Below are 15655 nucleotides of genomic sequence, written 5' to 3' on the forward strand. Positions count from 1 at the left end.
TCTCCTACCTGGTCCAGTGACAAGTGGTCAGTACACGGGGGACTCAGTTGTGGCCGTCACAGGCTGTCTTGGTCGTCCTTTCATGCTCCTGGATTTGTTCTCATTCCCAGCTTGGCTCCTGGCAGTCCATGGTTGAACGGTTGGCTTAGGCCCAGACCCTGAGGCAGGGCTAACTCTCACGTCAGTGCATCAGTGACCTTTCCGCATGCAGAGCCTGGCTGGTCCTGCCTCATTCCTCTGTCTGTGTGTGTGTGTGTGTGTGTGTGTGTGTGTCCAAGAGTCCCCCCATCCCCAGTCCCAATGCACATGCCCCTCTAAAGGCCCCTCCCAACTCTGTTTCCTAGTTTTTTCACCTCTCTAGAAATTCAGAAGACTTCTAAACCTCTCCAGCCACACGTGTGGTTTCCTCTTTACCTCAGATGAGAGTGAGGTTCCAACTAGCCCTCCATCCCACCTGCTTCCTCCGTGTTAATTCTGCCTTTCATGCCCCATTTTATAATATAATTGCTCCCTTTTACCTTTTCCTGCCCAATTTTGTTTTTTAGAATTACTCTATCATGTACAACTTAGCCCCAGCCTTTCTTTGAAACTACCTTAGTAATGAATGATGACAGTTTTAAGAATACTGCTAACTTTTTCATATATATAATGAGTAAAGTTTTACCTTAATGAGTGCCGTATAATTAGTCTTTAGTGTTTTCCTTATATTTCTTATGTATTTTTTATATTGAATTTTCCGTTGAGTTCTGGTCTCTCTCTCTCTCTTTTTTTTTTTACAAATACCTAAAAGCCTTCGGTTCGTCAGATGTCCTTTTTCTATTCATTCAGAATTACACTCAACTTTACTGTGTAAGTTTTTCTTGGATGCAATCCTAGGTCTTTGGCTCTTTGAAATAGAATGTTCCAAGACCTGTGGTCTTGTAGAGTAGAAGCTGCTAAGTCTTGTGGAACCCTGCCTGCATTTCTGCAGTGTTTAAAGTGGTTTTTTTTTTTCTTGTTGCTTGCCATATTTTCTTCTTAAGTGTTCCTCCTGGGATCTCTTGCAGGCAGTAAAAGGTAGACTTTTTTTTCTATTTCTGCTTTACCCTCTTGGCCTAGAGCTTCAGGGCAGTTTTCCTGAGTAATTTTTTGCGATAGTATCCAGATTCTTTCTTTGGTCATGACTTTGAGTTAGTTCAGCAGTACTTACACTGTCTCTCCCTCACCTGTTCTTCACGTCAGTTGTTTTTCTAATGAGATGTTAGTATCCAGATTCTTTCTTTGGTCATGACTTTGAGTTAGTTCAGCAGTACTTACACTGTCTCTCCCTCACCTGTTCTTCACGTCAGTTGTTTTTCTAATGAGATGTTAGTATCCAGATTCTTTCTTTGGTCATGACTTTGAGTTAGTTCAGCAGTACTTACACTGTCTCTCCCTTACCTGTTCTTCACGTCAGTTGTTTTTCTAATGAGATGTTCATGTCCTCTTATTTTTGCTAGCTTTGTTATCTCTTGGTGTCATTTGATTCCTCCTGGCCAGTTCTAGTTTTCAGGGAGTTATTTTTTGCTTCTTTAAGATCTTGGACCTCTTTTTCCAATTGGTTAACTTTCTTTTCATCATTTTCTTGAATTGCTTTGTTTTTCTCCTAATTTTTCCTCAATCTCTCTTATTTGATTTTTGAATTCCTTTTTAAGTTCTTCCAAGAACTCTCTAGATAGGAGTGGCTTTTTTTTTTAACGTTGCTGTCTTCCTCTGCATATGAACCCGGACCTTCTTTCACACCCTAGTGGGCTGCAGGCCTGTGAATAGGTTGCTTCCCTGCTGGCCTGTCTTCATTCCGTGGCTCTGCCTTCCCTTTCTGCTTAGTCCCGCTAACGTGCCCCGTGACCCCTTAAGGCTTCCAGGCGTGCCCGTGCTCGACGTCATCGCCACCCCCTGAAGTGTCTGTCCCTCTGGCGTGGTCTCTCCTTACATGCTACTTTGTGGGTTTACCTTAGACCCCCCCCCCCGTGAGAGTGGAGACCGGAGAGATGGCGTTGTTTTTCATCCCCAGGTCCCCATCACCTACCATCGTCTTGCTATAATAACTGGCAAGCGTGTTTGAATTTTTGAGGTCCAGTTAGAAGGATGTGGCAGATTGGAGGTAGGAGAGGTCACACAGGTGCAAAGAGATCAGGGCTCTTCTTAGACAAGGGGGTCACAGAGCTGTGGCCTGAAGGAAGAGAAGGATTTTAGCCCTTGAAGAGATTGGAAGGTTAGGGTTAGAGCCAGCTTGTGGAAGGCCTTGGATGCCCTGCCAAGATAATGAGGCTGTAGCACAGATGGATGAGTCCTGGGTCACGGCTGGCGTGTAGCGGGGTGAAGGGGCCCGGCCACGTGGCCTTCCCGCCTTCTCTGCTCGTCGGACCCCAAAAGGTGGTGTTTCTTTGGCAGAAGCTTCTCTAGTCCATGCCAGCCTGGCTTCCATGTAAACGGTCCCCTTGCCTTTTCCTGGCCAGGAGGAGGAGGTAGAATTCCTGTATAATGAGGACACCGTGAAGGAGAGCAGCAACATCACTGACTGCTGGATCCTGTCCTGCATGCAGTCCCTCATCGGGTTCTTTGAGGTTGAGATGGCTGGTGAGGACACGGGGAACGGGGACAGGCTCCCTCTGTGGGGGCTCCTTCTGCCGAGCCCCTCCCCTAGCACCTGGGCTGATGAGCCTGCCCTCAGGCGAGCGTTTATGAAGCACCTACTGGGTGTTGGGCCCTGGGGTGGGGGTGGGGGGATAGGAGGACAGAGAAGGAAGCAGGGCCTGTCCCCCTGGAGCGGGCACAGCCAGGAGGGGATGGGGCTGAGTAACAGAGAGAGGGTACCAGGGCCTAGCGGGGGAGGTCAGCAGGGGCCGGCATTGCCGGTGCTCCATGGGCAGGTCACTGCTGGGCCGTAGTGAGGCAGAGACGTCAGGAGAGAGCTTGAGGCCCGGGGAATCGGGAAGGCCTGCTGACCTGATCCTTCCTTCTTGGGCCACTCCAGCTTACCGACTGTACACCGTGGTGCCACGATTAGTTAAGTTTGTGGATGGGCTGACCAACTGGTACGTCCGAATGAACCGGCGGCGGCTCAAGGTGAGCATCCGCTCGCAGGCGGGCGGGCGAGAGCATGGGTGGTGCCGCCTCGGGACACCGTGGGGCCTAGGGGCACTCAGGGTGGCCGAGGAGGACACTGTCCCCTGCAGGCTTCCGCAGAGGCCCACGGCCTCCTGTTCTCGAAGGGCTGCTGCATGGGGCCACATTTCCTCATGGGGCCCTTCCTTCCCCCCTCCCCCAACCCTTTAAGATACAGAGGAGGGCTGGGCCATCCAGGATCTCGGGGCGGGCGGCATGCCTCCTGTGCTCCACACCCCCAGGAAGCAGGGAGGGGGCCCCCACTCGGGGCCCTGAACTCCATTTTTCAGTGTTCTCATTGGACAGAAACAGGGTGGTTTTTCTGATCTTTTTTCTTCAGGGTGAAAATGGGACCGATGACTGTGTCATGGCCTTAGAGACTTTATTTAGCATTCTCTTCTCCCTCTGCAAACTGATGGTAAGCATGCCCCTCCCTCCCGCCCTCACTAAGCCCCCGGGTTCTCCAGGTGTGACACCCTCCAGCTGCTGCTGGTGTTGGCGGTGGTGGCGGCCAGGCCTCTGAAAGGAGCCCACGTCCCGCCCTGAGGGGTGCCAGCGGAACCCACGCAGCCATCACTAGTAGCCTCCTGACGAGGGCTGTTGAATAACGTAGTTGGTGCTGGGGCTGGGCCCAGGGCCTTGGGACAGTTGTAGACCGCGCTCCTGCCAAGTCACATCCCAGTGTTCCACCCTCCCCCAGCCCAGCTCTTTGGGGTTCTGAAGTGGGGATATTGGGCTTTGGGGGCTACACACATGTAGCATGTCCACCTGGCTTTTGTACAGTAGAAAAGCAGCGAGTCCTCTGCATTTTGTACGTGTCCCACCCCAGTTGTGTGATGCAGCTCGGGGGGGTACAGCCCTGCCTCAGCTGAATGGGGGTCTGGCTGCCATCTTGGTTACGGTAGTTTCTCCAACCACAGGCAGGGCCGTTTGCCCCTCGAGTGTGTGTATCTCCTGCTGTTGGAGATCACTGCCCTATGCCATCAGTGACTGTACTGGGCAGGGGCCCTCTCCTCTCTCCTTTACACAGGCCCCCTACACCCCTTTCCTCACGGAGCTGATTTACCAGAACCTGAAGACCCTCATTGACCCGGCCTCGGTCCGGGAGAAGGACACACTGAGCATTCACTACCTCATGCTTCCTCACGTCCGGTAAGCATCGGCACACTCCACTGCACAGGTGGGTGTTCCCTACGTGATCACAGCTGCTCCCCCCTTCCCTCTGGCAGCCTGCGAGAGTAGGGAGGACTGCCCCCATTGCAGGGATGGGGGGACTGAGGCCTCTTCGTGGGCCACAGGGAAGCCTATAAGAAAGGAGGGCCCTCCCTCACCTACAGATTCCTCAAAACTCCCCATTCCCTTTTTGTCCAGCCTGCCCAGTGGGCCCAGCTAACCTACACCCTCATCCTCACTGTCATTGTGGAGGTGCTGGGTGATTAGGAGGAAGGTCACTCTGTGTTACTAGGTCTGGGGTTCATTTATCATTTTGCCAGGAAAAGGCAATTTGGAAAGGAAGGCACCTCACTTGAACCCATGTTTGAGGTGTGATGCTCCTGGGTTTTCTCTCCTACTCCCACCAGAGCAGAGTCAGAGGAGAGGCGGGAGTGGCACGGGGCAGGGTTAAAGGCCAGGCCCGGGCCAGCCAGCTTTCTGATGGGCCGCCTGTTCCTGCCCTGGCTGGGTGTGGTGGGGAGCTTGGGGCGGCTCCCTGAAGGCACTTGGCCTTTGCTGATTCTGCAGTATCAGCGTGTGTTTGGTCCTCACCATCCTTCTTAGAGCCCACAAGAATTGAAAGGGGTGGGAAACTCCCCAGAGGGGGCGGGCAGCGCCGTCAGCCACTTAGGGGCTTTCCACCCACCCCAGAGAGGATCTGATTGACAAGAAGACCGAGAGCGCCGTCTCCAGAATGCAGTCCGTCATCGAGCTGGGCCGAGTCATCCGGGACCGCAGGACGATTCCGATCAAGGTAAGGTGGGCAGAGCCCTGCGCAGCGCCCCTTCCCGCCTGTGTCTCCGCAGCCTGGGCCTTCTGGTCAGGGCTGATGGAGAGTGGGTGTTGTGCCCTTTCTTCTCTCTCCAGTACCCTCTGAAGGAGATTGTGGTCATCCACCAAGATCCCGAGGCCCTGAACGACATCAGGGCTTTGGAGAAGTATATCCTGGAGGTAGGCCTGTGTGGACCTCTCGGGGGCAGGGGCAGGGCGGGGGGATGGCAGGGGGGTGGGGAGCGGCAGTGGCCCCTGGCCTCGCACACCCCATCAGAGGGAAGTTTTCTCTGCTGGACCCATTCCTTAGGTGGCTCTCAGCTCTCAAGGAAGATGTTTCCCAGTGACGGACAGGCTGATGCAGCCGGCCCTGAGCCATCCAGGAAAGACCAGGCTGTTTGCGCTAGGCCAGCTCTGTCCTCCAGGTCCGGCCTGCCTTTAGCACGACTTTGTTGTTCAGAACTGGTCGTGCATGGACAGCTTTGGGCCCGCCCCCCACGCCCCGGCTCCCTCAGGAAGTTGGGTCTCCCCCTGCCCAGCCCACCCAGTCAGGCCGCCAATGGCGCCTCACGCCACGGACTGGAGCCTGTTCATCATTTTGTGACCTTTGGCATTTGTATCTTCTTTAAAATAAATACAGGAGTTGAATGTTCGGCGGGTGACCTTGTCTACAGATAAACAGAAATACGGCATCCGGCTCAGAGCAGAGCCCGACCACATGGTCCTGGGCAAGCGCCTCAAAGGGGCCTTCAAGGCTGTGATGGCGTCCATCAGGGAGCTGCCCAGCGAGCAGCTGGAGTGCCTGCAGCGCACTGGTACGTGGAGGCCCCTGGGGCATTCTGCTCTCGCCTCCACCCAGGGACAGGGCTGGCGGAGGCTGCAGGTATGGCTGGGCCTGAAGGGCATGGCCATGAGCGACCAGCAGCCTGAGCCGGACGCGTCCTTCTCGTGGCCCGACTGCCCGCCAGCCAGGCCCGGGGTGGGTGGTGGCTTTGTCGGGATCTGGAAGAACAGGGCTGGGTTGTCAGAGGCATATCCACCGTTCCCCGATTCCCAGGCCTTTCCACGTTCTCTCACTTCTGCCCCAAACGTCTGGTTTCATGGGAACCTTAACCCCGTCCCCACCCAGGCACTTGCGCTCAAATTGGCTGTTTTGCAAAGTGGGAGCTGGGCAGAGGCCACAGGGTGAAGGGCAGGGACACCTGCCGCGAGCCTGGAGCCCCTCGCTCCGCTCCCTCCTGGCCGGCCCGGAAGGGGCGTCACAGTGCCCGGCGCCCCTTGGGGGGAGCCCCACGCGCCAGGCCTGACAGCTGCGTTTCCATAGGATCCCTTGTTGTGGAGGGGCATGAGCTTCGCACAGAAGACGTCCGCCTGCTGTACACCTTCGACCAGGCCTCGTCTCACTATGAAGCGCACTCAGATGCTCAGGTGCTGCCCATGCTGCCCTCACGGCCGGTGCTTCACCCCATCAGCAGGGAGCGGGCTAAAAGTCAGGTTCTGTAGGGATGCAGGAGGGAGTGGTCTTTTGTTCTCTCACTCAGTAACGCAGTTCAGAGTGAGAAGGGGCCCTGCCTTCGAGGAACAGCAGAAGGAAATGAGCATTGATTAAGCACCTACTGTGTGCCAGGTATTCTGCTGAGCACTTTACAGTTGTTATCTCGTGATCCCCACGACAGCCTTGGGAGGGGTGCTGTTATCATCATTTTACTGTTGAAGCAATTGAGGCAGGCAGCATTAGTTAAGTGGCTGGCCCAGGGCCATCTAGCTAGTAAGGTCTGAGGCGGGACTTGAACTCGTCTTGCTGACTCCAGACCCTAGCGGCCTCGTGGAGCTTGTGTTGACTTGTTGGACCCTCTGAACCAGCAGGTGCAAACGTGACTTCCCTGACTGATGGGAGAAGTCCAGAGGTTCTGGCCCACGGACCATAGGCAGGGGGGAGAAGGCAGCTTTTCTCGTGTCACCTGGGTGTTGGAGAATGGACAATGGCCCTTGGGTCCTAGCTGTACTGTGTCCCACGGCAGGCAGAGGACAACCCCAGATTCCCCCGGGTGGTGGACAGACTCGTGTCCCCAGCAAACCAGCAGACACACGAGATGCTTTAGCTCTTGGCGTGCACTGTCTTTGCTCAGTCCGGTCAGAGCAGCATCTCCCTGTGTTGGAGAGCCCTTGACACCCACCCTCGCGCCCTCGCTCTCTCCCCCGTAGGTCCTGGTACTCCTGGATGTCACCCCCGATCAGAGCATGGTTGACGAAGGCATGGCCCGGGAGGTCATCAACCGCATTCAGAAGCTCCGGAAGAAGGTGAGGCAGGCATGGGGAGCCAGGGACGTGCCGTGACACCGTGATGCGTACGTGGGTCACTGAGTCGGGGCGAGCATGGGTGAGCAGGCCCTGCTTCCATTGGGTGGCGGGCACCTGCTGCCGCTGGGCGCCTCACCCTCTCTCCGCTGACGCTGATCTCCGGTTTTTGTCTCTGATTTGAAGTGCAATCTGGTCCCGACGGACGACATCGCTGTGTACTACAGGTCCCCCTCTCAAGGGGACTACCTAGACACTGTCATCCGGACTCACACGGACTTTATCTTGGCCACCATCAAGGCTCCTCTCCAACCTTACCCAGTGCCGCCATCGAGCAGAGTGCTCATCCAGGAAGTGACCCAGGTGAGTGCGGGGCCTCTGTGACAGCGCCCTTAGGCCCTGGAGGCCAATGCTGGAGCTCATCCTGGGAGGAGGCCTCGGGTAGAGGCCCCTGGGGATCCGTCCCTTCTTGGAACCTGCTGGCTGGCAGCGCCAGGACCCAAGGAGACCCAGACCGTGGACTGACCCAATGACATGGCCACGGGAAGGCCACTGAGGCTTGGCTTGGGTTCTGCACCTGCCCTGCAACCATCGATGGGGAAGTAGGTGGGGTCTGGGAGTCAGCAGGGGTGCAGTGCAGTGGCTGGAAATGACCAGGTGGCCGAGGGTCCCTGGGCACCACCTTTTCCTTGCTAGTCGGAAGAGGGCCCTGAGACACATAGCCAGAAGAGTGAGGAGGGGACGTAAGTGCATCCCATTGGAAAACAGGTTGAAGGAAGTGTCAGGGTCGGGGAGAGCCAGGCTCCAGACAGCTGTCTGTCCTCGAGAGGGATTGCCCTTGGTCTGCTTGGCCCCAGGGCATCGAAGGGCGGGGGAACAAGCTGCCTTGGCAGGTAGTGGTCACTGAAGGTCTTCTGGCAAAGCCCAGGCAGGGGCTCCCAGGGCTCCTCCACCACTGGGTACGGAGGGGGAGTATGGCTGCGTGGCCGCAGTTGTCTTTGCTCTCTGGACTCTGTGGCCTTGGGCTGACTCCTGGAAAACAGGCGCCCACCCCAGTGTTGGCAACATGCTTCCTTTGTGCTGGGCACTGTGCCCAAAGGGGACCCCTTCCCTTCAGGAGCTTCCATTCTAATGGGGGAGAGATAGCACAGAGGAAGGGACTGAAGGGGCGTGGGTGAGCTACCCACGAGAGCCTCGCTGGTCGGAGAAGGCAGCAGGCGCCGCAGAAGGTGCCCCAGAGGACCGTTCAGGGGCCGCCGCAGCTTCTGCAGACCCCCTAGGGCTTTCTGGGCATTGTCACCTGCAGGCCCATCTTTCATTTGTTCTACTTTAGGGGTCCCTTGGGTCCCCCCTCAGGGGGTGGTTAAACACTAACCCCCCTCTTGTATTCAGCTCAAGGGCTCTGACCTGGAAATCACCCTGACCCAAAGCACGGCCCCACCTGCAGCCCCGCCTGCTCCTGCATGTGCTTACGTCAATCTGGACGTCTGTGTCGATGGTAAACAGCGAGGTAAGAGGAGAGCGCTGGCTGGGCTCTCCACGCCCCCTTGGCGTGGCATGTGTTGCACTTACAATTGCCTGTTTCCTTGGGCCCCTCCCCACCATGTTGGTGCATCAAGTGGAGCAAAGGAACCAGCCCCTGTCATCAGGCAGCAGTCTGCCCTTGGGGGGCCCATGGCCCCCACTCCTCTCCTAGCTCCCTCGAGGCAGCACAAGCTTGCACACCAAAAGGGTGTCTCCTCTTCTCCTGGGCAGCAGTGGGACAGACCTGGTGCTGGGGACATCCAGCCCAGGGAAGAGGAGCTAGGGTTTGGGCCGAGAGCAGCAGAGGAAGCTGCCCCCAGGTGCTGCGAGGCCCCTGAGCCTCTCACAGCCAAAGAGGCAGGCCCCAGAAGCTCCTCCTCATCACTGCCCCATCCCTGGGCCTTGGGCCTGTAAGCTGGGGGTCCCCGTAGTGATGGTAGACAGCCAGCATTGGACTAAGGCGCGTAGGGAGAGACCCAGACTGTCTGGCAGTGCTCAGAGATCTGTGCCGCAGGCCTGATGCCGTCAGTACTGCAGCCTGCCATATCCCGCCAAGGTCTAAGGAGGTAGCTTTGCATTGGAGGCTGACTCCACTAGCCTCAGAAGCCATTCCCAGCCATCTAGGCCTCGCATCCTATGGGCCTAATGGCCTGGCCTCTTCCCCGCATCCTTTTTTCCAGTTAATTATCACCAAAGAAATCATTCAGGCTTCCTGTGGGCCCCACACTCACACTCTGAGATGCCTTCCTTCCTCTCCACGTTGGTGTGTCCTCCCGGGGGCCAGATGGGCCCTTCTCTCCACTTTCTCCCTGTGGTTTCATCTGTGACAGCTTTTCCTCGAGCTGTTAGCCTGAAGCCAGGCTCCATGATTCTCTGGAAAGACCCCCTCCTCTCCCGTCCAGCTCAGAGGCCTTGTTCCTAGCAGGGCCAACCAAAAGCCTGCTTTGGCAAGGCCAGAGTTTGGGCTGACCTTCCCTCCTTGCCACACAGCAGGGCCCTCCAGGCTCCTCCAGGCAAGCCCTTCTTTCCAGTTTCTCCTCCCCAGGGCTCTGTCTCTGACAGCTTTCCCAGCACCGTTAGCCCCTCTGGCCTCTCTTCTGAATGCTCCAGTTTGGCCTGGGCTCAACGCATGTAACTTGGGCCTGACTGAGCCTCGCCCTGACGGGCACAGAGCCCCGTCTTGATGAAGTGACCACTTGAGGCACAGTGCCCTGTCCCCTCATCGAGAGGTCACCCAGAGAAGATTAGGGAAGGAAACGAGGCTGATTTTCTCCTCTTTTTAGGTGGAGTCCTGCTCCTTGAGAATCCCAAAGGAGATCACCAGCTAGACCTCACAAAACTCAAGGGTGCCATCAGCAGCATCTTTGACCTTGGTGCTCCACAGCTGGCTGTTTTCCACGGAAATACAGGTTTGTGACTGAGCATGAGGAATCTCACAGCAGACAGTCGGCCACTCGGTCGGCCTCTGCCTTATCAATCGTCTGCTGCCAAAACCGCCGGTCACTCTTTGGGTCACGTGTGGCGTGGTGGCCGCTCCCTTCCAGCCTCTGCCTGGGGCTCCTCGCGGCCCCTCACACATGCCCGCCACGTGGCCAGCCAGGCTCCTCCTTCTCATCGTGGGTGCGCCAGGCCCCTGGCCCCCTCAGCCTGAGCCAGGGGCTCGGGGACCACGGGAGAGAGGCTCTGATATAGTCACAGTCTTATACTTGAGCCCCTTAAAGGGAGAATTCAGGCGCTTTGTGTTGAAGGAAGAAATGAGTGCTTGGGTATCAGACTTCCTGATGGCCAACAGTTGTCTCCCCCAAGATGTTGGGACATGCAGCTCGCCTGTCCTTGGGCTCCCCATGTCCTGCCCGCCATGTGGAGGGGCCTGAAGGAGACCGGTGATGGTGGTGGGAAGCCCCAAAGCCGATAGAGTATAAGAGTAGCCTCCCCCTGGGCTCTCAGGAGGATGATTGGGCTAGGAGGAAGCTGCGGGCCTGTGCTGGCGATTCGTGCCTGGCTTCCCAAAGCCTTGGCTGCGAGGTGGAGTTAGGGGTTGGTTCTGAGCCCCCCACGATGCTCTCACCTGTCAGGGCTCCCCAGACCCCATGCCTTTGGCTGGTTTGCACTTTGAGCAGCCTCTCAAGTGGGCCGGCTGGGAACCCTAAGAGGCTCGAAGGTGACTTTGGGGTGTTCAGGCTCCTCGCGGTCCCCTCCCATGGAGGAATCGAGATGCGGTCATTTGTCAGTTCATTATTAAAAACCTCATGTTCCCCTCCCGGGACTCACCACGCATCTTAAACGAGCTCTGCCTCTGCTGGCGTTTGCTTTACCCGCTACTTTGTCCTTCGTAAAATGGGAGGATTTGGGGATCGGCCTCAGGCTTCCGCGTGGGGGGGATCGCAGGCGGCTGGGAGAAGGCATTTCAGGCGGTTCTCTGGTGCTGGCAGGCGCGTGCTTCTCAGGGTGTCCCCTCCCCTGCCCCCACCCTGGCCAGGACAGCCTTTGCTTCCCCCACGGGTGTTGGGTGTGGCTCAGGGACACAGCCAGCCCCTGGGTCTGTCCTTCATCTCTGGTAGGTGACGGGGTGACTTCATGCATGTGTCCCAAGTGTGATACCCATTAACTCCTCCCGTGCGCATCATCGCTGGGGAAGGGGCTCACTCACGCTCCCTTTGGTCTTTGGGTGTCACCATGAGCCCCGAGTGTCCTTTGCTTTCACACCATGAAGAATGAGCTCTCTGAGCTGCCCAAGTCAGCTTGAATTGTGCTTCCTGGGGCCCTGCCTGGGCAGAGCAGATGGGCCTGATGCCTCCCGGCTCAGGCCTCTCCCTCCTTGCAGAAGTTGTCAGCAAAACTGACTTGCTGAGTCTCAGCGGGAAGACCCTGTGTGTGACGTCAGGATCCCCCCCGGCAGTGGTCCAGAACCCCAGTGTTCTCTGCGGCTTCCTCAATCTACAGCTGGTGAATGCCAAGCCACAAGGTATGTGGGCAGCAGGGGCGGGGCGCTTGGCCTCCATCCCCGTCCTTCTGGGGGCAGTGGCTGAGGGAGGGTGGAGGGTGATGGGGACCTGTTTCTGGAGGATCGGGGTCTGTGGCTGCTCCCCCGGCAGCCTCGGGCCCCTGGGAGCATCAGAGGCCAGGGCTGAACCCCACCCATCCACTGGGCCCTCAGCCAGGGGAAGGGCTTGCCTGGAGGGGACCTGACGGCCCTGCTTCTTCCCTAGAGTGTCTGGTGGGACAGGTGGGCACACTGCTGCTGGAGAACCCGCTGGGCCAGAAGCCCCTGACCTACCAGGGCCTGCTCCATGAGACCGCCAAGGTGTTTGGCCTGCGCAGCCGGAGGCTCCGGCTCTTCTTGAACGAGTCCCAGACCCAGGGTGAGAAATCTCGACGGGGTGGGGGACCGTGTTGGGGCCGCGTTCCCCTGTGCTCAGGGAGGCGCTGTCGCCCTTTGCAGCTGCCTGGCCTCCCTCGTTACTGCCTCCTGTAGAGAGGGTCAGTGCTTCTGGACACGGCCATAGTGCACTCATCCCACACAGTGCTCCCATCCAAATGGAAGTGGGGAGCGGCTCACACAGCGAGCGTCCCCAAGGCAGAGTCACCCCTGGCCCACAGGGATCCTGCTGCCCCCCCAAGGCCTCCCAGTGCCCACAGCCACCTCTGAGCTTCCTCTGGGCTGTGCCCATGGGCGTCCTAGGAGGGCAGGGCCCCCGGAGTAGGGAGGACCTGGGCCTCGCAGGGGCCTTAAGTGGGACGAGGCAGAGTAACCAAGGGTGGTCTTTGGTGCCCTTTCCCCTTCCCACCCTTAACTCCAGCTGCTCTCAAAGGCCTGTTCCCCAGGGTGCCCTGCGTTCCCTGCCCGTGAGGCAGCAGGGGGCGCCACAGTACACAGAGCGCTGGGCCTAGAGTCAGGGAGGCCTGAATTCAAATCCTGTCTCAGACACTCACTACCTGTGTTACCCTGGGCAAGTCACTTCCCCCCGCCTCAGTTTCCTCAACTGTAAAATGGGGGTGACAATAGTGCTGGCCTCCCAGGTTGTCAAGATCCCGTGAGATCATGTTCTTGAAGCTCTTTATAAATGCGTGCTGTCACCTCCATTGCGGTTTAGCCTGGCCGGTGAGCTAGTGCAGGAGAGCCGGTTTGGCTGCAGGGCCTTGAATGGCAGACCTAGAGGAGGGATACACACCAAGGGACCCCGCAGATACTCACTTTGTAGAGTAGGAAACAGGCCTGCAGGGGAAGGACTTTGCGATTGCCCGGCTGGTGAAATCGCTGCTCAGGATTTGAACCCAGGACACCCACTGCCCTGTCTGCCATGCTATACTTGCTTCTTCATCTCTTCATTCCTGCAGCATATATTAGACACCTACTGTTTGTGGTGCAGCATGAGAAGGGAAGAGAGCTGGCCAGGGCTCCTAGCAGCCCTTCTCGTTACACGGCCTCAAACGTGCCCCCCGTGGCGGGTGGGTGGGAGCTCACGCTCTGTTCTCTTCCCTCCAGAGCTCACGGAAGACGTCTCTATGAAGTCGCTGAACATGCAGACAGTGTATGTAGACGTGTTACCCACCACCGCCGAGTGCTGACCGCCCCCTTGCAGACACAGTGTGGCAGCAGGCACGTCCATGAGGTCACCCCCGAGGACGGGCGCCCAAACCCAGCGCTTCCCTTCTGCCCTGAAGCTGGGGTGGGGGGAGGTGTCAGTACCCCAGGGACTTTGGCCAATAAATGTGACCTCCCTCGAGAAGTCAGCCTTGTGTCTTTGGTGACGCTCTGGTTCTGGTCAGCTAGCGTGGGCGCCGTGAGCATGGGGCCGGGCTCCCACCACAGGAGCTGGCACAGGCCAAGACTGCAGACGGGTCACTTCCAGGGGCTCTGGTGCCAGCCGCCTTGAGGAGCCTGGGCCCTCATGACTCCAAGTTTGCCTGAGAGCATGTCGGAAAGCCCGGCCCGGGCCTGGCCTCCCTCCTGCTCTCTGGCCAGTGTCCGTGAGCCCTTCCTCCAGGAGGGAGGTGGCAGCCACGGCCCTCACGAGGTCCGGCCTGGCACACAGTAGGCGCTTCATCCGCGCTTGCTCCCTTCGCTGGCTGAGCGCCAGGGCGCTGGAGGGGCCTGGGTCTGAGCCACGGTGGACGGCTGCTGGGACAGTCGGGAGTTCCATTCGTACCCGCGTGGGCTTGGGTCAGTCTTCTGTGGGGAGAGGCCTGTCTCTGCCCTGCCTGTCTCGGCTGTCTGGCCGACTCCTGAAGGAAGGGCCAGTCAAACAGCGTTTATTCAGTGCCTACTCTGTGCCGGGGCCTGTGCTAAGCACTAGGACACAGCTGAGGAAGCCTCCTTGCTGACTGGTGAGGGCAAGCTGGAGAGGAAAGAGCCACAAAGGTTTGGGGGCACTGACACTGAGCTGGCAGTGGGGGAGGGGGGCGAGGGGCGAGGACCTGGGTTCAGATCCTGTTCCATGTGTGTGATCTGGGCCTTAGGAAGAGTTTTTTGGTGATTGTGTGAAGGATGTATCAGATGAGGAAACTCCCCAAAGGATTGCAGTTACTTGGGAGGGGGTCTGTATAATGGGGACAATCTGAGTAAACCATGGGGGTGGGGCAGGTGGGGAGCCCCACCAGCTTTACCTCAGTGAGGAAGTCCAGCTTGGGGGGAGGTTGGAGGGTGGAGGTGGGAGGTTTGGGAGCCCTCTGGGCAGAGACTAAAAATGAGCCCAGGGTAGCGGGCGCTGGGCTGGGCTGGGCAGAGCCGTGGAGGACGCACTTGAGTCAAGGGCAGGAGATGGGGCCCAGGCCGAGCTGAGGGGGACCAAGGAAGGGGCCGGCATCTGGAGGAGCAGGGGCCTGACTGTTCACTGAGGACTGGGGGGATGGGAGTGGCTAGCGGCAGCTCATCCCTCCCTGAGCTGCTGGGTCAGCTGCAGCAGGCGTGGATGCCCATTCAGGCACAGGTTGGCCAAGGTGCCCGCTGAGGCCCCCCTAGCTCTGAGGATGATTCAGCGAGGCCCTTCTGTTTGGCACCCTGGGAAGCAGGTGTTATGGGTATTATCTGTGGCTTATTAGGGACCTGGCACCATGCTCAGGCCGTGGATACCTATGCCTGCCCTCAAAGAGCTTATAGTCTGAAAGGAAAGACAGTGCACAGAAATGCGGGGACTGGGAGGGCGAGGAGGGCGATTCCCGTGATGGGGCATGTGCTAAGTTCAAAAGGAACTCGTGAGACAACAGCTGAAGTCTGGGAAGACAGGAGCGTACCAGGAGGGGAGAATGTCTCTTTTACAGATGAGGAAACTGAAGCAAACAGGGTAAAGTGACTTGCCCAGGGTCACCCAGCTAGGAAGCGTCTGAGGCAGGATTTGATCTCATGAAGATGAGTCTTCCAGACTCCAGCCCCGGGGCTCTGGGTGGCCCCCAGGCTCTGACTCTCCCTCCTCTTTCCCTTTCCATCTCTTTCTGTCCCTGCATGGCTGTACTGACATGGACAAAGGACAGGCCCAGCAGCCATGCTCCCTCTGCCTCGGTCCTGCTCCTGGGTGTCTGCAGGCAGGTCTGGGGGACCCGAGATTCTGCCCCTGCTTTGTTCAGCCTAAATACCCTCCTTTCCTGGGCAGGCACCAGCAGCCTGGGCTTCCACCTTCTCTGCCCTGCCTTAGTTTCTGACCCCCAGCACCTGGACCAGTGACGTTTTGTGAGCACAGAAAATGAAATGAGGAAGCCCATTTCCCCATTTTGAGAGGCTATAGAA

General features: G+C 57.9%; 1 protein-coding gene across 2 annotated transcripts in view; it reads left to right on the forward strand.

Annotated features, from left to right (window-relative positions):
• The window catches only part of IARS1 (isoleucyl-tRNA synthetase 1), a 38741-nt gene extending 25080 nt beyond the window's left edge, over window positions 1-13661 (forward strand). For both annotated transcript variants that reach the window (XM_020964424.2, XM_078152010.1), the window contains 15 exons: window positions 2478-2598; window positions 2996-3087; window positions 3467-3544; window positions 4157-4278; window positions 4990-5092; window positions 5206-5289; window positions 5750-5924; window positions 6434-6537; window positions 7315-7410; window positions 7594-7770; window positions 8800-8917; window positions 10215-10340; window positions 11756-11896; window positions 12141-12293; window positions 13418-13661. In XM_020964424.2, coding sequence (XP_020820083.1) covers window positions 2478-2598; window positions 2996-3087; window positions 3467-3544; window positions 4157-4278; window positions 4990-5092; window positions 5206-5289; window positions 5750-5924; window positions 6434-6537; window positions 7315-7410; window positions 7594-7770; window positions 8800-8917; window positions 10215-10340; window positions 11756-11896; window positions 12141-12293; window positions 13418-13500 — 1773 coding nt within the window. In that variant the 3' untranslated portion in view covers window positions 13501-13661. The remainder of the gene's footprint in view (window positions 1-2477; window positions 2599-2995; window positions 3088-3466; window positions 3545-4156; window positions 4279-4989; window positions 5093-5205; window positions 5290-5749; window positions 5925-6433; window positions 6538-7314; window positions 7411-7593; window positions 7771-8799; window positions 8918-10214; window positions 10341-11755; window positions 11897-12140; window positions 12294-13417) is intronic.
• The last annotated feature ends 1994 nt before the right edge of the window (window positions 13662-15655 follow it).

Source organism: Phascolarctos cinereus, unplaced genomic scaffold (assembly GCF_003287225.1).
Source record: "Phascolarctos cinereus isolate Bilbo 61053 unplaced genomic scaffold, phaCin_HiC Scaffold_4;HRSCAF=312, whole genome shotgun sequence".
In the NCBI taxonomy this organism is placed as follows: Eukaryota; Metazoa; Chordata; class Mammalia; order Diprotodontia; family Phascolarctidae; genus Phascolarctos; species Phascolarctos cinereus.